This window comes from Vigna radiata, chromosome 8, assembly GCF_000741045.1.
Source record: "Vigna radiata var. radiata cultivar VC1973A chromosome 8, Vradiata_ver6, whole genome shotgun sequence".
Taxonomy (NCBI): Eukaryota; Viridiplantae; Streptophyta; class Magnoliopsida; order Fabales; family Fabaceae; genus Vigna; species Vigna radiata.
Window position 1 is genome coordinate 4,396,002 of NC_028358.1, and position 23,063 is coordinate 4,419,064.

Here is a 23,063-nt window from a genome sequence, read left to right on the forward strand (position 1 = left end):
TCGCAATCAACAACGCAAAGTAAAGCATTTCAACCATGGGGGACCACCACTCGATATTTTGGTTTCCTAACCATAAAAAACCACAACAAAAAGCACAATTACTAACCTTACTTCAAAGTTAACTCTAATGACAACGTGTTTCAACCTCGTGCTTCCAATGACACAAGGTCTCACACCTCACCAATATGACCAAAGCCCTAATTTCTTCCAAACCTCACACTCAATTTCAATGTGTTGTAAACCCTAATTTCCATTATCTCTGATTCATTCCCAATTCGAACAAACACTCACTTTCTTTTCGTCAAGGAACCCTAATTCGAAGACACGCTCACTTTTCCCCAATTTCTTTTCTCAATTACAAAGGGCTTAGGTTTAATTACAATTTCCTTAATTTCTATAATTAAAAAATATGAATTTACACATCACAATCACCTGGTAACCATATTACCTATGCCACATCATTAAAAAAAATATCATCAACATACAACGTATACGTCAATCTAATGACATTGCTCGAATTTAACGACAAGGCTCTTACTGTACCAATTTTGCATAAATTAGGACTCAATTGAGATGAAAAATAAGTAAGGGATCTATTTGAGATTCTGAGCCAAAAAAAGGACCTGACAAATGTATTAAACCTATTTTCTTTAAAAGTCAATAAAATACTTGTAGGACGTTACTTGAGTCTTAGTCATATCAACAATTAATGATTGTTCATTGGGATTTAATTTGCTAGTAAAAGGGTGACCAACTAAACTCTCTGCCAAATTGTGGTTGTGATATTCACATATTACCATCAATACCCACCTGTCGTCATTAGAAGATGGTTTGACCCTCAACTTAAAAGGATATTCATATTTTCTTTTGTCGTATATACTTGGCTGAACATTGAGTTTGTATTTTTTATACTTTCCACCTCTTTCACATCATAACAAGACAAATGTCTTCCTTCCCAATTGACTAGTAGCTTTCTTTAATCTTATAATTATCACAATAAACCTAAGATGATGTGCAATCTCTCCCACCCATTGAATTAGGTCATCACGTGAAGAAAATATTTCATTCGTTATAAAATTATTTGCTAAATTTCTCTTTGCCACTTCATTTATGAAACTAGAATTTACTTGAAAATCCATGCCTTAAGAATATTCTTCCATTTTATAGTATAATCACATATAAGATAATATCCACCCTCAGTATCTAACATGATTCATAATAACACTAATAATAATACGAAAGAAAAAAAAAAGTATTAAAAAACATCTAACAAATTATTCATAAATTAAAAATAATAAAACTTTAAAATAAAATTATTAAATAACATTTAACAAATCAGTAATAAATTTTAAATGATAAAACTTAAAAAAAAATAATAAAACACATTTGACAAATTAATAATAAATTCAAAATAAAAAAATAAAGCAGTTATAATAAATTTAAAATAATAAAAATTTAAAAATATTAATAGAGGCCTTCAATGAATTTAGGCATTCATTAGATTTCAACGAATTTCGAAATTCGCTTTTATCTTTAAGTGAATTTCAAATTCTGTTCAAGCTTTCAGAGACTTTCGGAATTCGTTGAAGCCTCCAAATTTTAGTAGAGTTTCATGCATTTGTTTTTGCATCGTGAACAAGTTGTATGAGGTGATTTCACAAACAAGATATGCACAAGCAATTGTGTTCAGGTTATGTTGCTCCAAGAAGAACACGAGAGACCACCAATCCATATCAACGAAGAAAACGAACCACACACTAGGGAACACGATGGACCACAAACACCACATACCAACCAGTAACAACAAAACAACAAGCAAATAACGAATCCCCTCTAGTCGAGCTCATCCATCTTTCATAAAAAATAGTGTATGGACTGACATATTTTTTTAAATGTGTTACAAAATTTAGTATGTGCATGTACATATTTTTATTTATTTATTTATATTATTTTTAAACATTTTTTAATATATATTCGTTTTTAAAAAATAATTTATCTAATTTTTATATGTTTAATTATTTAAATACTATGCAATTAATTTTAGTTTCTCTAAATATTTTTTTAATTAATTAAAAATACTAACTCATAATTTAGTTTTCTAAAAAGTAAATTTTAATAAAAGTTGTGCTATCTAATTAAATGTGTCAACAATTAACACTAATAACACAACATCTGTAACCCAAAACAAAACAAATTTCAAATAATCAGATTAAAAATGTTAAAAATATTTTTGAATCTCTAAATTTAAATATAAAATTAAAATTTATTGATATTCTAAATTTTAATCTATTTTTTCTTTAAATTTTAAAAATAAATTAATATAATCATTTTAATTTAAAAATATTAACTTTTTTATATATTAAATCACCATATTTTAATTTGATATCAATAGTTCAAATGTCAATTTATAATATTTATTGTAAGACCCATAAAAATATCTATTTTAATATATTTTAATAAATAGTAGTAAATTTTAGCATTATTATTTTAATGAATAGAAAATATAATTAAGATTTTGAAAATTTAAATTTATGATAGAAAATTTTAATAATTTCAGAAGGAGGGGTTTAAAATTTTGAAAATCTGTTTTAGAAGGTTTTGTTAAAAAAAATGAATAGTAAAAAATAAATAATAAAAATGAAAAAAAAATAAAAATAAAATAAAAAAAATAAAAATAATGAGAAGATAAGAATATCTGAGTTGCATGATTAAGGAAGGATAAGGTTTACAAGTGGTGATTCAAATATTAATAAAATAATATTAAAATAATAAATAAATAAAAAATAATAATAAATAATAATTTGAATAGTAAAATTTTTGGACTATAAATAGTCATGGGAGGGGAGCTTATTCTGCACAAAGAGAGGAAGAATCAAGCGAGAAATCTTGAAAAAAAAATAGAGAAGAAAAGAGTTGGGAAGAAAATTTTAGAAGAGTATAGGTTCTGAAGGATTTTCGGGAGAACAACTTCTGAGTAGGAAACTAAGTCTGGAGAAGAGGTAAGGGGAGCTAACTTTTTAAATTTTTTTTTATATAAAATATTTTTTTTAAACTATTTATGTCTTGAAATTTTGTGCAATTACTATTAATGAAAAACCTGTGTTCTTGTTGTACAACTATTTGAATTTCTGTGATAATATTATATGTTGTTGTTTTGAATCTGTGAATAAGAAATTTGTTAACAACACGTTGAGGAACACTTTGGCTAAGGAAAGACCTGGTACTTAAGTTGTCCATTGTAACGCACCACTCTTTCTTGGAAGTCAACTCAATGTGTTTTTAACTAATTCTTATCAAACAGATTATATTCTGTTGATTTTATTTTTTTGTAAAATACTCAATGGATATGAAATTTGTGTTGAATGAATTATATTATGTTGGATGTGAACTTTATGTATTTGAACATAGTAAGAGTTTGGTAGAGAGTGGGGAATCCTTACCCAAGATCCATCTTGAGAAGTTGGACAGAGTAGGAAGGATTTAGCTTCAGTGGTTGTATTTATATCCGAAGATCTAGTTTGAGGGATAGAGTAGGATAAGATAATTGAGCTAGCAAGTAAGTGCATCCATATCCAAAGATCCACTTTGGGGGACAGAGTATGATATGATGTATCTGAGTAAATTACCACTACACGCGTAGAACCTATTTAGAGTTCGATATTCATACGATTATTTGAAGGAGTTGAGTTTATGATGATCATGGTGTGTTTATTGTATTATTAAGAGATTTAACTTATAAGTTAGAAATTATATTATTAATTTAAAAATATCATGTTATTTTGTTGCATTAGCTCACCCTTGCTTTATTTGTTGTTTGGGTGTTATTGTTGTGTTGTGTGTTTTCTCTCGGCGATGATCATCTGGTGGGTGTGAGCAGAAAGTGGTGAGACGCTGGTGGAACAGACGTTAAATGGAGGATCGGCTAGTGTTTAGCTCTTATGGACGAGATCCTTGTTTTAATCGTTTTAAGTTTGGATTGTATTAAGTTTACAATTTGAGTGATGGTTTGTATATTGAGGAAAACTTTTGTTCCTCGTTTCTATGACTGTTCTATCATATCAAGAATGTAATAACTATATTATAGTTTAATACTATAATTATTGGGATGTTACATTTATAATATCATTTAATATGTAAACTATATTATTTATTATAATATCATTTAATTTTATTACATTAAAAAAATTATATTATTTTATTTTTTAAATTGAAGAGTTAATATATATTAAAATTTAAAATAATAAAAATAAATTCTAATTTTATGTCTAAGATTAATGCTTTGTTCTTTTGTAGTAATTTGGGAGAGATGATTTGAGGGAGATGGTTTAAATGGATTTGAGGGTAATTTTTTTGTTGTTTTTTTTAGTGAATTTGTGGGTAATTGAGAGTGGATTTGGAAGTAAATTTTGTGAAAATTAGTGTAAGATTTGATTGATGTGACAAATTTAAAAAATTATTTTAATTGGTAGAAATTAAAGATTACCAAAATACCCCTAACTATTAAAATAATATAAAATGTTATTTATTAATGTTATACTTAATTGTAAAAAAATTTATAAAGAATAAAAAATTAACATTAATTATTAAAATTAATTTTAATATTATACAAAAAAAATATTTTAATAAAATAAATTTATTTATATCCTAAACAAGTTACTACCGATTTAATTAAAAGAATCATAAAAAAAAAGTTAGAAGATTACAATAAATAATTTCATAATATGAACAAAATGCTATTAAACTATAATGTTTTTATGGATTGAACGGAGGGAGTAGTATTTATGGAGTCGGGTCTAGATTTTTCTGGAATTCTTCAGTGTTTACCTTTACATTCCCAAACCCTCCAAACCTAACACCACTTCTCTTGGACCCGTTGAGATTTGTTTGTTACCTCTGCCACTTATTAAGCAACTTTTTCCCGTATTTACGAAGGTAGGGTTCTCTTCAGAGACCCTTCTTCTTCATCAACCATGGAATAAGAAGGAAGGGTTTGTTCTTTGTCCACAGGCGTAATTAATTGCCTTGGATCAGCCGGAGATCGAGAAGCTTATGAACGGATATCAAAGCTTGCCTCCACCTCACCTCCTCCAATCCCATCCTCCTCCGAAACTCAAACTCCTCTTAACCTTGCCTGCAACTCTATCTCCACCTCTTCTTCTTCAAAAACTCCAGCCCCCTCCACAACGCCCACTGGTCCTTCTTTCACCTGCAAAACCAAAGAAACAAGTGAGATACCCATCAAAACGAAGATCTCTTGCACTGAAATAAGTATGAAGCAGTGTATTCGGTACACCAGTCTCGTAACCGAATACGAGGTGCTGAAGCAGTGATGGCATTTGACGAAAAAACAGGGCAACAATGACATTTATCAACAAATCAGCTTATATCATCGCATTTCAGCGAGATATCAAAAAGGTATTAGTTCCGCGAATCATCTCAAATTCTTCTTCGCTAATCGCTGCAAACGAACACGAATATCTCACAAATCGTCGCTCGCAAATCCTTTTGAACAACATTTTTCGCTCATACGAACACAGCGTAAAAGATTAAAAATATATTTAAAAAAAATGAAAAGATACCTAAAAACCTATTTTGATCCTTTCCAAAGTAGTTTCATATTTGGATCATATATCTATGACTTCTTTCTTCTGCACCTCCTAATTTTCATCTTGCATATCCATGATTACCTTAATACCTTTCAGTTTGTACGGTATGTGAGAATTAATGAAAGTTAATGATAACATTAATGATTACTTCCTTTTTCATCAATCAATTCAATCAATTCAGCAGTTATATAATATTTTTGAAAACACACTTTGCAATGTACTCGTTTTTCTACTTTTTTTTCCTGTTTTTTTTTGTCTCTACTTATGTTCATTCCGCTTATGGTCCCTGTGGTCGTTGATAGTTCTAGTGGTGGTCCTGGTCCTGGTGATGGTGTTGTGTCTCGGCGTGTGGTGTTGTGCGCTACAGCTCAAAAGACTTCATGGTAAGTTTTAAGTTAAAACCTTAACCAAACTTAAAAGTTCGGTTAAGTCCTCGCCCACATTCGAACGTCAATTGAGGATTTGATGCAATTCGAAGCGCGGTGGGAGTTTAACTAACTTTTGAAATCAAAGAGGCCTTAACTGATTCGGTTAAGGTTTCTGGACCGCCATTCACACCAATCAAACCAGAAATTCACACAAAGATGACATGCATGCGCTTTTTATACATTTCAATCATACAATTCAATCAAATGTCTACTTCAATCCATATATACATGCACTAAAATTCAATGCAAACAATAATACATGCAACAATATTCAATAGAAACAAGAATGAAAACGAGAAGAGAAAGAAAGACCGACCTTTAATGCATAAATCAAAGATGTAGAGATGAGATCTAAACATCACCACATCACCGACATAAAGGCGATTGACGAAGGATGAAAACACCACAACAAATGACAAAGAACCCAAAAGAGAAGAGCGCGACACCAAGATAATGAGAGACGACTTCAAAATGCAACGAGAAAATGAGTCACAATGGAGACACAAGATCGAGATAAGATACAACAAAGAGTTGCGCGAGATGAAATACACATGGGATATTTGGAGACGAAGGCACGAAAGAGAGTTTCGATTAGGGAGGTGCAAGAGGAATGACTCTGTAAAGTATAGGGTTTTGGTTTTAAATTTCGAAACATAATCTTTGTCAAAAATTCCTTCTGTTTTTTTTTTTTATAACTTGTGCAACTGAACTGAGAATACTATTATGAGTATTTTGGAGGTGCAAAGTGAGAATTGTGAGGTGCAAGTTCAAATATTCTATTTCTATACATCATCTGATAATACTTCATATCACCTAAATTCCTGAGCAGGTTCTAGACATCAAACCAATAAAAATAATACAATTCAGTTAATATTTTGTCTTTAGCCAAACTTATTTCCCAAAAAAGGATGAAATTCAAAATGTATATTTTTTTCTTTTTCTTTCTTCGAGGGTACTTGAGTTGAGAAGATTTTTATATTTATAGAAGAGAAAATATTAGTTAGTTGGGAAGTTTGTCAGAAAACAAATCAAAGTATAACTTTGTTTTTGTTAGTTATATAGTCTTCTAGAAGACCAAAACCAAACAATCATTCAATTAAGTTATAAGCTTTTCTTCAATCTTCCTTTATATGATTTTAAGACAATTTTTTTTATATGATTTTAGTTTTTTTTAAGGTGCGATTATAGTTATTTGAAGGTTAGATTACAATGTTTTAATTTTTATTTAGGTTTTCTTATGTAAATTTCAATTTCTTATCAATGAAAACTTAACAAAAGTAAAAATATCATTAAAAGTTTATATAAAAATAACTATAAAATTTTGTGAATTAATTTTTAATATATAATATTATAATTATACAATATAAATATATATAAATTTCCGTTATAGAAAATATATAGAAATAATTATAAAGTATTTGAAGTTTTTATTTAAAAAATTATAATTAAAATTATATAATAAAAAAAATTTAGTTTATAAAGATAGTTTTCTTGAATATTAGAAACTAAGTTTTTTAATGAATATAAAAATGTAAAGAGTAAAAGAGGTAAAAGGAAGTGGATATGAAAAAAAAAATAGTATATTATAATTTAAGCTGTTAATAACTCAAAACATCCTTTTGAGTCACATTTACTAACCTAAAAATAGTAACATATAATTTATAGTTTACTTTAAGTTCAAACCACTTTATTTAAAAGTAATTTAATTTTTAAACACTAAACTAATAAAATATTTTTTATCCTTTTTGTTTTAAACTATTTAATTTTCCTATATAATACAATTTAGATGTTAAGATGGTATTATTATCCATCCTTTTCATGGAGAGACTTTTCTAACTTGGATTGTGCATAAAGGGTGTTGTTGAAAGAACCATTTATTTGAGTGAAGATAATTTGGAACAGTAGATAATTAATTTCAAATTATTTTATTTTTAAGAAAAAGAAAATGCATCTTACAATATATAAGTGTTTTAATTACATAATTATAATTTTGAAATGTTAAAATTGATTTTGGATCTATATTTTGGAGTTTTTCTTATAATTTTTCCTATTGTGTGCAACATTTATTTTAAAACTACTTTCTTAATCCCTCTACAAACATGTGTTATATAAGTAACAAAAATGGTTAAGTGAGAATATTAAAATTTTGGAAGGTGCGGAAAAGAATTGATATTATTTCTTCCAACCAATATTTCAAGGCCTATAAGAAATTTCTTTTAACCTATGAATAAAAAATGAAAAATACTTTAAATTGTATAATTTAAATTTTTATTTTAGATTGTATAATTTAAATTTGATGTTTTCATATCCATATATATTTTGTATTACTTAATTCAAAAGAAAATTTTAATTTCAAAGTATATTTTCAAACTTTATAAATTTCAAATACATTGTAACAAGGAGAGGTCTATAATTTATTTATACAATTTTTAAACTACTGTAATCTAAATTATTGACATTAGTAAAACATACATACATTAGGCACATACTTATAATTATTATTATTAAAAGTAAATTAAAATAATTTTATAATTTTATGGTAGGAATGTTTATTTTTTATTAGATAATTTTTTATAATAACAGTTATTTTAGTTTAAAAAAAACGTTAAATTAAAAAAATAGAAAAAATTTAAAGAAAAAAATCATTTAAAGGATTATTTTAAAAAATATTTAAAAAATAAAATTGAAGATTCCACCTAAAACATAAAAACATATATTTTTTTTTCATCCTTTTAGTAGGTAGCAAAGCTGATTCATCCCCGCCCACACTGTTTGTGTTTGTTTTTTCTGCAATTCTGTTCACCTAATTCGAGCTGCTTGGGTGTTTTTTCTAGAAGTTTTTCTAACATAAACCCTTCTTTGACCATTGAATTTAACTTGCTTCATCGAATTCTTCATCTTCGCAGATTGAAATCGATATACATAGCTGCATTTCTGTATGTATATCCCCTTAGTTTTTTCATTCAATTACTTTCTGTTCTGACGATCTTTTTCTCTAACAGTCTTTTAATTATGATTTTGTCACGTGTTGCGTTGGAATGCTTGTTAACTTTTGAAATCTATGTTGTTAAATAGTTGAATTAGGGATTTTGGTAACTATGGAGATACTATGATAGTGTCCGGGTTGCGTATTGCGTGTCTTTGTATTGCGTGTCTTTGTTGTGATCCAAGCCACAATTAGGGCTGTGTGATTGACTGTTTCATCTTGGTTGTCTTGAAATTTAGTCTTTCTTCTATTCTCTTAAGTTTGACATGTGGGATGATTTTGTGAATAAGGATGAAAAGTGTAAGACGCAGATAGTTCTAGTGAAATATGGGAAAAGTGGCTGGTTACGATGAATTTTGCTTGCAACTGAGGTTTTAGTGTTACCTGAATTTTGACTCTGTTTTAGTATTAATTGAAGCTGATACAGTGTCTGCATAATTATTCTTGTATGTTATGTAATTTTTTATTCCAATGCGAGAAATAAGAAATTTATCTATGGCAATTATGTATGTTAACTTTAGGTACAGGAATACTCATTACTCTTTGAGTCGAATTTAATGTTACTGTTTGGATGTGTGATGTCTGAACAGTGGGTACTGAAAGCAAGCCTGGGTGATTTTTGTTTTATTGATTTACTTGTAACACTTAATTTTCATTATTCTTTAGTCATTGAACCAACAAGATAAGATCCGGCGGTTTGTACTAGTGTCTAACTAAAAGGAGTAGGTGATCAGTGACTATGACTGCAAATGAAGATGCTGCACAGGAATTTGAACCAAAGAAGAAGCCACCGACAGAGGATGAGAAGAGGTAATTATTCTTTTTTTTTTTTTTTTCTATTTTTGTGCTTTGGCTCTGATGGTTTGTCTTAGGTTGTCATTGTTGCTTTTATAAGTGTTGTTTCTTTGTTAAAATGAAGGAAGAAGAAAATTACGCCTGGGAGTTTGATGAAAGCTTTGATTAGGCCTGGTGGGGGTGATGCTGGACCGTCAGATGGTGATCAGGTTATTTCTGCTTTTCTAGGTTCTGGATGTGAATTCTTATGTTATGTGTAGGCTATATAGAAATACATTGTTAAGGGAGCCAATGGCTTAGTGTTTGCTTCAGTGGCTTGATTTTTATAATGTGTCTCAGATTATCTATCATTGCACCATTCGAACTTTGGATGGAGTACTTGTGGAATCTTCCAGATCTGATTATGGAGGTGAGGTGAATTAAGCTTCTTGGGAGCTTTTCAATGTGTTGGGTTTAAAAAGATGATAGTCTCTTATGTTGATTTTGTTTAGTTGTTATTTTATCAAAATTGGTTGTTTTTTATCCTCTATTTTTCGTACTGCTTGTGTTATTTTTGTTTGAGAATTGATACAGGTTGAAAACTTCTTGTTAGTTCTTTTTGTCAGTTCCTATTCCCTACAGATACTGGACTTGAGAACTAAATTCCATAGTTAAACGCCCACTTATAGGAAAAAATTGGAATTGGAATTTTAGAATCCGTTATTAGTCTTTGGGTATGTGTCAGATTATTGTCTTGTGTAGTTGACCTAGTTGTTGGGTTTGATAACCTTTTATGTCATTGCAATAGGAAAAGGCACTCCAATAAGGCATGTTTTGGGCAAAAGCAAGATGCTATTGGGCTTACTAGAAGGAATTCCTACAATGTTGAAGGGCGAAGTGGCAATGGTAACATACTAATATTTGAATATTATTTCCTTTGATATCTACGGTTTTCCTGGTTACTATAAGCTAAAATCATCTTTGTCTCATGCTTAATCCATTTTATACACGAGCTTCTTACTGGTCTTCATTTATTATGATTTTAACTTAAAAGCTTAAGGTAAAACATTCTGCAACGCAAGGAGATTTTTGTTTCATTGGTATATCTAGATTAATATTACTTCTACTATGTTAATCTAACCATGGAAGTTCTAAGTGTCATCATCATCTACCACTTCTACTATTATAATGATACAGGAGGAAAATTGACTATTACCTGGTAGTTCTATTTTAATGAATTCAATGTTGATTTTCTTGAACATTTTTTTCTTTGTTTGGTTTTGTCTGCTCTTATATGTGGTTTTTGTTATGGATTTGAGGAATCATTTGCAAAATGATTATTGTTGTCTTGAACATATTAATGGTTTGAGTAGTGCATAATCCTACAGGAATAATGAAAGTTAAATTTTAATGTTTTGTGGGGCCTTCCAATGGTCTCTCGGGGTATTCCTTTTTCTGGATCCTTATCAGATTGTATATTTATTCTTGCAGTTCAAGATGAAGCATCAGTTGCATTATGGTGAGGATGATTGTCCTATTACCGCTCCTGATGGTTTTCCTAAGGAGGATGAACTTCATTTCGAAATTGAGCTGATAGATTTTTTCAAAGCTAAGGTAAGGATGTCAACTTTGATTTTTGTTTTTATTCTAATGCTTGTGTTCTGTATCTTTGTTATCCTTCTAATGTATCAAAATTAAAATAATTAAAATAATTCTTCTCATTTGTTTCTCTTAACAGTTAAGGGTTTTGTTTTCCCAGTTTCTTTTCATTATTATTTTGATATTCATCAGTATTATTGCTGTGTTTCCCATTACTACAGTCCCATTTTTCTCAATTTATGTGTTTTTTATTCTTTTCTGAATAATTATTCCTTGTTGGATCTGTGTTGTAATCCTCATTTGCTTTTTGTGTACATTTCCAGGTTGTAACTGATGATTTGGGAGTCGTAAAAAAGGTAAATGGATAGAAAACATTGCTCCATAGTTTACAAATTTATTTTGCACGTTTCTATCATCATGGATGGATCTCATGGAAAGTATGAATATCAAACCCAAAATGGAAAGGAAAAAGGAACATAACTTGTTGGACTGACACAAATATTCAATGCATCTCCAATTAGGGAAATTGGAATTGTTTTCCTTTCTTTGAAGTTTTAGGCTTCATAACATGCTTTTAAAGTTGTGTTGCCAAAATTGCAGGTGAATGCAGCGATGATTGTGGTTGTGTTGCATTTGCAAACATTTAATTTAAAACATTGCTTAATGTATTAGAAACAATAACTCTTAGAATTACTCATGTAAATACAAGGTAAAGGAAGAAGAACAAAACTCGTGAAAAAAGTCAAGTGTGATGGAACGTAAGTCAAAACAGAGGTAACATTGGGGAAAATTGCACCCAAAAAAACCCCACAATGATATTTTAGGCATACAATTGGGTTTTTGAAGGATATATCAAGGTGGGGCTGCTATAATGTGCAACAAAAGCTGTTAGGAAACTGCTCTGCTTTTTGAATCCCTAGAGGTCAGGGCGGTTTCGCTCTGTACTGTGCTGTAGCATGCTATTGACTATTATGTTAAGAGGAAGCATGAATATGTTTTTTTATTTTTTTTACCAGGTTTTATACGTTTTTAGCTCTGCAAAGATGGCAAATTTTGGGTTTAGTCCTTCCATTCTTTTACTCTTTTGGTCCTTGTAAAATTAATTTCATTTTTAGAACTCCACTATAATCGTTTAGTGATGATGTAGCATGCATTTAGACATGGCACAGTAGTGACCACTTCAAGATAGCATGCGAAATGACATATAGATGTGTTTCATGTCCTTGGTATATGGTGATAGGGACCAATTTCAAAACATTTATATTGTAATTGGAGTATTTACAAATATTTAAATCCTAGGTGTTTCTAGTGAATATTGTGTATAGGTACAGGAAATTTTTAGTAAATTGTGGGATTTTCCATAATTTTCCTTAAAGTTTTACATCATGTGTATATCTTGTGAATGGCAAGCTGAAACTGAAAAGAAGCATTTGATCTGGAAAGATCTTGCGTGTAGGATGAAGGTTCGGTCAATGTTATCCAATAGTCTTAATCATGTTCATTGTTTGTTTTCTAAGGTTAGCTCTCTGAATGTAGGTAGTACGTGAAGGGAAGGGTTGGGAATCTCCGAGGGAACCTTATGAAGTGAAGGCTTGGTAAAACAAATTTTTGTTCCCTTTTTCCTATTGTTCATCTCATCTCATGTCAGTTCATATAACGGGTTGATGCTAGTTTCTGATGATATTTTGTTTGGTTGCTACCAGGATATCAGCAAAGACAGTTACTGGGAAATTGATCATGTCGCATACAGAAGGAGAACCATACTTGTTTACATTTGGAAAATCGGAGGTATTTAAATCACTTTGTGCATTTGTTAATTGTAATAATGATAATTATATCATGGTGCTATAAACCTTATAATGAATTGGTCTCTGTTAAGATTCCAAATATTTTGGTCAGGCCATTGTTAGAATAGGTATTCAATATAGGTAGAAAGTAGTTGTATTGGAAACTGTTTCATGCTGTACCTATCTCTGGACCTTGGTTTCTAGTTTATGCTTTTGATCTTTGATCTTCCCTCTACTCTAAGAATTCTATCATTATAAATATGAGATCATAACAGAGTTGTGATTAAGCCCTCTAAAATATATTTTCTCTTTTATTAATCTTAAGTGACATGTTTTTTTATTTATTTTTTATTTTTTATTTGCTGATCACAGCCAGCCATGCAGCTCCCTTAAAATAAATAAAAATGACAAGGAAACAAGTAATTTTTTAGTCATTGTTGTGCTTGCAATATCTTCAAAAGGCTTTAATATTAATATTGATTTCTTTGTCCTGCTCTTAACTCAAATCAGCTACCTAAGGGCCTTGAAATGGCAATAGGAACAATGGTTCGGGAAGAGAAGGCTGTTATATATGTTACCACTCAGTATTTAACTGAGTCTCCTCTGATGCCTGTAATAGAAGAGTATGATGAAGTGCATTTTGAAGTGGAGCTGGTTCACTTTATTCAGGTGAGCAACACCGTCCGCAATAGAAATCATGGTTTATTATTGAACTTGTTTATTGTGGCATGTATGTGTAGTATTAAATATTATAATGTGATGGATAGTAAACTTTTCTCAGCATTCTTCTTTGTTATCTTCTATAGGAGTTATGAGGCATTCACTGATATGACTTTCTTCTATCCTGAGTGCCCATAACCAATTTTTAACCTATATATTTGGTTGCTTTATATGGATGGAAGCACTAACTGATTTGCTATTAGGGCTTGTAATTATGGTTTTATGTTTGACAGTCATATTGGAGTACCTCATTAGGAGCTATAAGATTGGTATAGTGGTAAAAGCTGGAAGAGAAGGTGGGAGAGGTTGTGGGTTTAACTCCCCCACTAACATTTGGGAAATCTAAGGTTGGTTTGAAGGGTTTGAAGGGAGGGTGGGAGAGGTTGTAGGTTCAACTCCTCCCACTAACAAAACCTAACAACTAACATTTGCCTATAAAAAAAAAATAAAAAATAGGAGTACCTCATTATATTTTTCAGTGTCTAGAGGTCATGTTTTGACTATTAGCTACACTGGCTTGTCTTTGGAAGCCTATTCTGAGACTTGAATTTTATCCTTCATATTATTGCTAGTGTCTGAAACATGCTTTGCATTTATAATTTTTTTTTCTTACCAAGATGTCAATCATATGAAATTTCATCTTAGTAATATATCAACAGGTGAGGGACATGCTTGGAGATGGGCGCCTAATAAAACGCCGCATTCGTGATGGCAAAGGTGAGCCTCTAGATTTATTTTACTGCTACCAATCTTACAAGGAGATTTTATAAAAGTCTTCGTAACTTCATTTTAGTCTTTAGCTAAGGAATGAATGAATAATAAAGAAAGATATGTGGAGAATGCCTGGTCAATGCTTGAGTTTATATTAAAGATGTTATGATTATAGTACGAGTTTGTAGTTACCATGTTTTGTTTTTCACAATTTTATTATTGTTCTTTTGTTAAGGTGGTATGTTTGGAGAAGGAACTGATTTTTTTTTTTTAATTTTATGCTTGTATCACATTGTTCAAATTCCTGTTGGTTTTTGTTATTCAAAGTCTTGTATGATATTGATTTTTTTTTTTTTATATAACAGGTGACTTTCCCATGGATTGTCCCCTTCATGACAGTCTACTTCGTGTTCATTACAAGGGTACTGTTCTCAATGAAGAAAAGAAGGTATTTTATGATACAAGGGTGGACAATGATGGTCAACCATTGGAGTTCTGTTCTGGAGAAGGGCTTGTGAGTTTCCAGCTTGAGCATAAATAAAGTCAAGTGATATGTTTTTTTTATTCTTTTTATAGATTTTGGTGTTTGGATTCTCATTTTCTGTGTTTTAGGTACCAGAGGGATTTGAAATGAGTGTTCGTCTGATGCTTCCTGGAGAGATAGCTCTCGTTACATGCCCTCCTGACTATGCCTATGATAAGTTTCCAAGGTCATTGATGAAGAGTACCTTTTAACTCTATTGTGTTTAACCAATAATTGGTTTCTTGAAGCATTTCAGTGCAAGCAATTACAAATGGAATATGGTTTCTATCTTAATATCACTTGAGAAAAAAAAGAAAAAAGAAAAGAAGAGAAAGTATACCTTTGAGAGCTTAAAAAGGTCTACCTTAGATAGTTATATCTGTATACAATAAATTTGTTTGATATAACAATGAGAAATGCAAGAGTAAAAAACAAATAATCCTAGGTACAAATAGCTTCTGAATAAAGCTTATTTAGCTTACTTTGAACTTATTCCAACACCCTCCTTTAGGCTAGAGCAAATAGATTGTATGTACTGAGCTTGAAATAAATAAATTCAATCTAAGGTCCTCTCAAAAATTTTGCCAAATACATTTGCGATTTGATCATTGGATCCAACAAACTTAGTATCAATTTTCTTGGATAACAACTTTCCTCTAATGAAATGACCGTTGATATTTTTGTATGGTCTTATTAGAAGTGATGTGAAGAGCTGTTTGATTTTCTCAATACATCTTCATTTGCTTAATCTAACAAAAGTCTAATTCTTAGAGAAACTGGATAAGCCACACAAGCTCACAAGAGATTTTGTTGCTTGTACCTAGCTTCAATAGTTCATCAGACAACTATATTTTGTTTCTTATAATAGAGCTTTTGACAGTTGGAAAACATGCACAATCGGCATCACAATACCCAAAGATTTGAGTATTTGCTTTATCTTCATAAAGTAGACCTGTCTTAGAGCCTTTTTGAGGTATCTTAAAATACAAATGACAACATTTCAATGACCAATACAAGAAGTCTACATGAACTGACTCAAAAAACCAACTCCAAAAGACAAATTTAGTTTGGTAATAGTAAGATAAATAAGTTTTCCAAGTAGTCTTCTATAACTTTTTGGATTAGAGTACACACATTTTCCTAGGAAGGTATGAAAATAGATATCTAAATGATCTACTTCATTGTGTTACAGTCCAAAGGGGTTAACTATGTGGTTGAACATTCCAAACCAAGCACATGGAGATTACTTCAGACCATAGAGAGAGTAACACAATTTATAAAGTAGACCAAACACTCCATGAGTAACAAACATAGGAGGTTGCTCCATGTAGACTTCTTTCTTAGATCATTGTGAAGAAAAAAAATTTTAATATCTAATGTACTAAGAGACCAATAACAAATGCTATGGCAAGAGAAAAGTTTGACAATAGTTATTTTTGTCATTGGAGAGAAAGTATCACTGTAATCAAGCTCACAGATCCAAGTGTATCCTTTAGGACTTTGTGGCGATTAACTTCACCATTGATCCAACTTTAATGGCTAGACCTAATGACAACCAACAGTCTTCTTTCTCTGTGGAAGATAACCTAATTCCCATGTAATGTGTTCAAAAGCCTACATTTTAAAAATCGTGTATTTTTGCCCTCCAAGATGGTCAAGTGGTTCTACCACATTTTTATGAATAACAATAGAAGATGCAGAGGATGTGAAAAAAACAAAAAAAATACGAAGGACACAACTTGTGGTAGCTAAGAAAATTATAAAAATAGAATGTGGATTATGAGTAGAGTGGGTATTGAGGGACAAGGGGCCAACTCAAATCATCATTATCATGAGCTGTGGTATTGAGTGATGATTGAGAAGGACTTGATGAAGGGGACTCACCTTGGAGCATTGGACTAGCCATTTGGTTCATGTGTTGATAGGTAATAAGAGGTGGTGATGATGTATGGAGTTTTGGGTTTCAAAAACAGGAAGAACAAAAGTCCCAGCTAAGGTCACGTATAAGACATGTGAGATAGAATGAATATCCTGTATAGAAGGTGGGAAGAAAGGAGTTGGTTCAGAAAAGGTGTCATTAGTAGACATATAACGCTTCTAGTTTAATGACAATAACATTGATATCCTTTTTGAATGCAAGAATATCTCTAGAAGACACATTTGATAGCTCTAGCTAAGAGTTTTCTAAACCTGGAGACATTTCATGAACAAAACATACACAATCAAAAACATGGAGAGAAATATGAAAGAGGGGTTCCTTTTGCAAATAAAATGGAGTAAGGAAATTTATTGTCAAGTGGAGAAAAAGGTATTTTGTTGATGAGAAAACAAGCAATAAGATACGAGCAATTTCAACTAAGTGCTTATATTTTCTTTCAACTATATCATTTTATTGAGGTGTACGAGGGAAAGTAGACTCTTGTAAAATGTTGTTTGGGTTTAAGAGAGTACAAAAATTAGAGGACAAGTATTCTTTGGCATTATCACTCTGTAAAACTTTTATTACCTTGCCAAATTGATTTTTGACTTCTTTAAGGAAAGACATAAAGATAGAAAAAATAGGTACTACCCAACACAGCTTTTGAATAAAGCTTACTTAGATTACTCGAACCTATTCTAAAAATATCCACTGTCATTCTGTTCTATCTCTATGCTGCATGATATCATTGACATACTTCCTTCTTTTATGACCAGGCCTTCAAATGTCCCTGAGGGTGCTCATATTCAATGGGAAATTGAACTTCTAAGTTTTGAAACACCAAAGGTATTTTTTCAAATTGTTCAGTTAAATTCATGTTATTTACTAAAGTAGTTACATATATGCATTTACCAATTATAAGACCTGTGCTACTGCATGGTGGTGAAGTATTGCAACAGAAAAAACAAGTGTTAGAAATCACAATGCTGAAGTTAGGCTTATGTAACCACTATTGGTATGATCGATTATATATTATATAAGTACGTGCAGATCGATGATTGTAAGCTAATTTGTAAGCTAATTTTATAGGATTGAATTATGTATAAATCCACTTTCTAAGATTTATATTCTCTATTTTTATTTTCCAGTTTGGTTTGCATCATATAAATATTCTTGAGTAAGATAGGTTTCAGGTTTACTGTTTTTTTATTTTGGTCCCTGGCTGAACCATGATAATCATGTTAAACAGCGTAGGATAAATAATACATACTTGGTTTAATACTTTTTCAAATATATAATTATGTTACATCATTTTTTAATCTTTATCTGCTATAGTTTCTATTTAAATTATTTTATCGTGTCCTTATAATGATGAAATGAGTAATGAATTATGGACTTTATTCCTTATTACAGGACTGGACAGGATTGGACTTTAAAACTATAATGAATGAAGCTGAAAGCATCAGAAACACGGTATGCAGTTGAACCTGCACAGTTTCCCTATGCTGTTTCAGCTTTTGTTTGCGAGATACTAGTTAAAACCAGAAAAATAGTCAACTAAGTTGACCACAGTTACACTGGTTTTATTGGAAGTTATTTGAGAACTAGGTGGCAATTCTACCTTTTCCCTTGTGTATAAGATTTTATTTGTGTTTTTGTTGTCATTCTTGTGATTCACTGTATATTTTGACAATGTATTTTCCTACATTGGGAACTTCCATAGCATCCATGTGAACTGTGTTGAGCAGAAATTTGAGAATAAGAAAGGTGAAACGTTTAAGCTGTGAAGGCTGTCTTCAATGGTTATAGACCTCCTGTTAGTGATCCATGATTACTGCTCACTTTGCTATGCTGAAATAATCATAAAAGAATTGAACAATACAGGGAAAGTTCATTGAAAATCTCAATATTTCTTTTTTTCTAAAGATTACTATTTCTTTAAATTATACAGATGATTGTTTTCTATCTAATCTTTCCCTCCTTGTATAGATTTAAATAATTTTGGCTTCACTGCGGCTTATTTGGTTGATGCTCATTATTTGTTTTCATACTTGTACTACAATCGCTTACTAATGTATTGGAGAATGTTGAATCAAAATGAAAGAAAGTTGAATGTTTCATTTTATTATTGTCTTTCAGGGTAACAAGCTGTTCAAACAGGGGAAATATGAACTTGCCAAGGCAAAGTATGAAAAGGTAATTGATCTTTCTCTTTTGTGCTAAGTTGAATCTGATACTCTTATTAACTTCAGCTAACGATTTTCTCATAGAAAATTTAGTTTTGGGATAAAAGTTTTTTGGATGGACTGGTTGTATGAGCTGCCATAATAGCCTGCTAGAAACTGGGTATCTAAACATTATCATCATTGAATCGGTCTTCAGCTACACCTCGGTCTTATAAGGCTGGGAGAGTCAATGATTAGGATTTGAATCCTAGGTTCTCCCTTCCAAGGTAGTCAAAATTGAGATCTTACTCATGATTGGAAAGTGAAGTATGGATTGTACATCAGGAGATCGTAACATCCTACAAAAGTTATGAAGTTCATATATCCACACTCAAAATCATTATTTCTCACTTGAAACTCGTAATTGAACTTCAATTCATTATGACAAACAAAAAACAATATAATAAACATATATAGTAAGTGAATAGGTAAGCACCCCATTATGTAACAGTAACTCCTTCCTTGTTACAAAATAAACCAATAGTTCCATTCTATTTCGAAATAGGAATTCTATCCTTCAAAGCAAATAATCTCGTGGTCATACTCCTATTCAGTGTAGGAATAAGGAGACGGGAATTTTGTGGTTTTTGGCCCAGGGTGAGCAACAACCATTTGTGACAATAGGAACAGAGGCTGTCGCAACAAGTTTTAGGCAATGGGGTGCACTAGGTTACATGGTGTTTTTAGGCGATGTGGTGTGTGGGGTTAAATGATTGAGTTTTGAAGGTATAAAATGGGCAATGCAACCCAACCCATGAAAATAACCTAGAAACAAAGAAAGGCCATGAGAAGCATAGCAAGAAAGTTCACGAGGCACTGTGTGGAGTGCCATGGGAGGTGTTATTATGAGGATCTGACAAAATCATGACCTTGGAGAAATGTGAGCTCAAAAAGAGTGGAGGAGATCGTAGACGCATACAATCTTACGCCCTAGGAAACAGTTTTGACTGTCTTGCTCCATGCCCCAGTTGCATTGGACCTATAGTTGTGTTGAGAAGAATTATCAGCTAACAGCAAATTAGTTCTCTTTTATTGTGTTATTTTGCTTTTACCAACTTTATTCATACTTGCCAATGAATTTGCTGTCCTTTGATTTGAATACTATGATATTTTTTTTGTTTCTGTTGGAATATCTGACTTTGTTGTTTGAATTGATTTGTATATTTCATGATAATTGGATTTGTATTTTTACTTGGACTTTTGTTTGTGGTTCTAAATGTCTGACTATGCCATCAAACTTATTAACATTATGTGGTAGTTTGTAACAGTTGCTTCGAGAATTTAATCATATCAATCCTCAAGATGATGAAGAAGGAAAGGTTTTTACAGACACACGAGTGAGTGATCTTTTATCTCTTTCCCACCATATTAAAGATATGAAGCATATATTACCCAACATAATTAAGCTTGGTAGGTTGATTTAAATTTAGACTAAATCTGTTTGTCATTTTTGCTCCCATTATTGAAGAATTTGCTACATCTGAATGTCGCTGCATGCTATCTGAAATTGGGAGAATGCAAAAAGTGCATTGAGACTTGCAACAAGGTATGCTTGGTGACCTCAGCTATCATTTATCTATGATTTTATTTCATTGGATGAAACACAACTCAGTTGATTTTGGTACGTTTGGATAGTAAAACAACGTCATGGATTTATTTATAATTAAGAATGTTCTGTAGCAATGCTCTAACCTAGTGATGTTTCTTGGATGGGGTTGAGGGATTTGATGCATAAATTTGTTGTAAGTCTATGAGAGAGTTTAAGCTGCACACTTTTCAAGTGAGCTCTTGTATGTAACTAACTGAGTCAATCACCATGATTTTCTACTTTCCTCGAATTAATTGATATTCCATAATCAAATGTTTGGTAAGGGGTTAAAACTTAAAGGAGTAAATATTTTCATTTTTTTTACACTTATGTTGGAGTAAAATCCCTTTTTATTTAAGGATTTATTTTTTCTTCAGAAAACAATGGGTTTAAAAGGAGAACAAGAAGAGAAATGGCATGAATAGTACAGTTGTGCTATAAACAGAGTGTTTATTTTCCTAAACTCTAAAGCTAGATGGAAACTTGGGCTATATTTGTCACTGCCTGTTTTCGTAAATGAATCATGCAGGTTTTGGATGCAAACCCTGCACATGTCAAGGGCCTTTATCGTCGTGGAATGGCCTATATGACTGCCGGAGATTTTGAAGAAGCCAGGGCTGATTTCAAAATGGTACATATCTTCATGTGTAACTGGTGTAGCATTTAAAGCCGTACTGTTATCCGTTTCTAAAATCACTTTAATGCTATTTTTAGATGATGAAAGTTGACAAGTCAACTGAATCAGATGCAACTGCAGCTCTTCAAAAACTGAAGCAGAAAGAACAGGTGGGTTTGAACCCAGTTATTTGGATTATGTGCTTGGTTTGAGACATCACTGAAGGAGAACTCTTCACACTTTATTCTAATGTCAATTGATCTGCAGGAAGTCGAGAAGAAGGCTAGGAAACAGTTTAAAGGCCTATTTGATAAAAAGCCTGGAGAAATTGCGGAAGCTAAAGGTGATGATGATGAAGATCAAATAACAAGCGAAAGCCAACAGAAGGATGAAGCACACGGGGACTCTGATGAAACAAAATTCGAGGATTCACATGAAGTTCCACCTGAGACACCTCGAACTAGGTGGTTCTCTCTCCTTTGGCCTTCTGGTAGAAGACTTTTTGAATCTCTTGGGCTTAATAGATGTGCCATACTTTAATTTAACTTGAGAAACATGTGGTAGTTTGTCATACAATATAATTTATAAAGAAGGCATTCCAGATCATTTTAACTTAAAGAGTGAGAGTTTAGGTATTTATAAGTTTGATGTTACTTCGGGGAATTTCATGCTATCTGCCCAAGGATTTTCGTGTTCAACTTTTACATTGAATTAAAGAAACTGTAAGCAAGTTGGAAATACCAAAAGGTGAACAAACTGGAGCAATTGTTGGAAGTCACAACAAATGAATCTTTTATCGTGGATATTGTTTAAATAGATTATAATTTTGGAAAACTTTTGCATTAACTAAATATGTATAATATTTAATTTTATCAAATACCAATGTTGGTTAACTGATAACTTTTATCTTAATCAATTCTTCAAATGTTTCATATATCACTTTAAGTATGCAATAAACCATACTAAAACAGAGAATACTCAACTTATGTTCATCCATGTTTCCATTTACTCTTTTTGATCTAGAAATTTGTCTCAAAATATTAAATACCAACCTAGTAATAGTAAGGATGAAATGCAAACATTATACTTTTTGAGACTATGATTAACACACAATAATTTTATAGGAGCTAAAATCATATCAAAAATAAACTTTATTATTTTCAAATTATCAAATATTATCCACAGTAAACTTAAATGTTTTACAGATCAAGTTTTGAAATATACCAAAATAAGACTTGCGTCACCAAATTAGTTGAAATATCGTTTTTAGTCTAATTAAAACAATATATTATTTTTACTTAATTTTAAACTTAATTTTAGAAACACTTTAATACAGTTTTTGTTTCCAGCTACAAAAATATAATATATATATATATACATATATTATATTTTATATAATTAATTTTTATTATCATAATATCAATAATAATATAAATAAAAATAATTAAATAATATAAATAATAATAAAATCCAATTTTATTAATTAAAAAATTTAATTTATTAAAACATTACGTTAATCCTAAATTTTTATCTTAAATCTTTATATTTTTTTTATAATATTTTTTGTAATTCAAATAACTTC

General features: G+C 30.9%; 1 protein-coding gene across 1 annotated transcript; it reads left to right on the forward strand.

Annotated features, from left to right (window-relative positions):
• Nucleotides 1–8,782: 8,782 nt before the first annotated feature.
• On the forward strand, nt 8,783–22,116 carry LOC106772142 (peptidyl-prolyl cis-trans isomerase PASTICCINO1). Its single transcript, XM_014658336.2, has 21 exons — nt 8,783–8,970; nt 9,687–9,830; nt 9,940–10,024; nt 10,155–10,224; nt 10,603–10,700; nt 11,286–11,408; nt 11,717–11,749; nt 12,930–12,988; nt 13,097–13,181; nt 13,691–13,849; nt 14,560–14,617; nt 14,977–15,125; nt 15,224–15,321; nt 17,829–17,898; nt 18,466–18,525; nt 19,192–19,248; nt 20,546–20,614; nt 20,746–20,823; nt 21,395–21,496; nt 21,580–21,651; nt 21,749–22,116. The coding sequence occupies exons 2-21, from the start codon at nt 9,760–9,762 to the stop codon at nt 22,019–22,021; spliced, it is 1,869 nt and encodes a 622-aa protein (XP_014513822.1). The 5' UTR covers nt 8,783–8,970; nt 9,687–9,759; the 3' UTR covers nt 22,022–22,116.
• Nucleotides 22,117–23,063: the final 947 nt, after the last annotated feature.

What these genes read in the sequence shown, in the direction of transcription:
- LOC106772142 (XM_014658336.2), top strand. Translation starts at nt 9,760, where the DNA reads ATGACTGCAAATGAAGATGCTGCACAGGAATTTGAACCAAAGAAGAAG. An exon ending in TTCCAGATCTGATTATGGAG is followed by an intron (nt 10,225 to 10,602) that starts GTGAGGTGAATT and finishes TCATTGCAATAG; the next exon opens with GAAAAGGCACTCCAATAAGG. An exon ending in CCAGGGCTGATTTCAAAATG is followed by an intron (nt 21,497 to 21,579) that starts GTACATATCTTC and finishes TGCTATTTTTAG; the next exon opens with ATGATGAAAGTTGACAAGTC.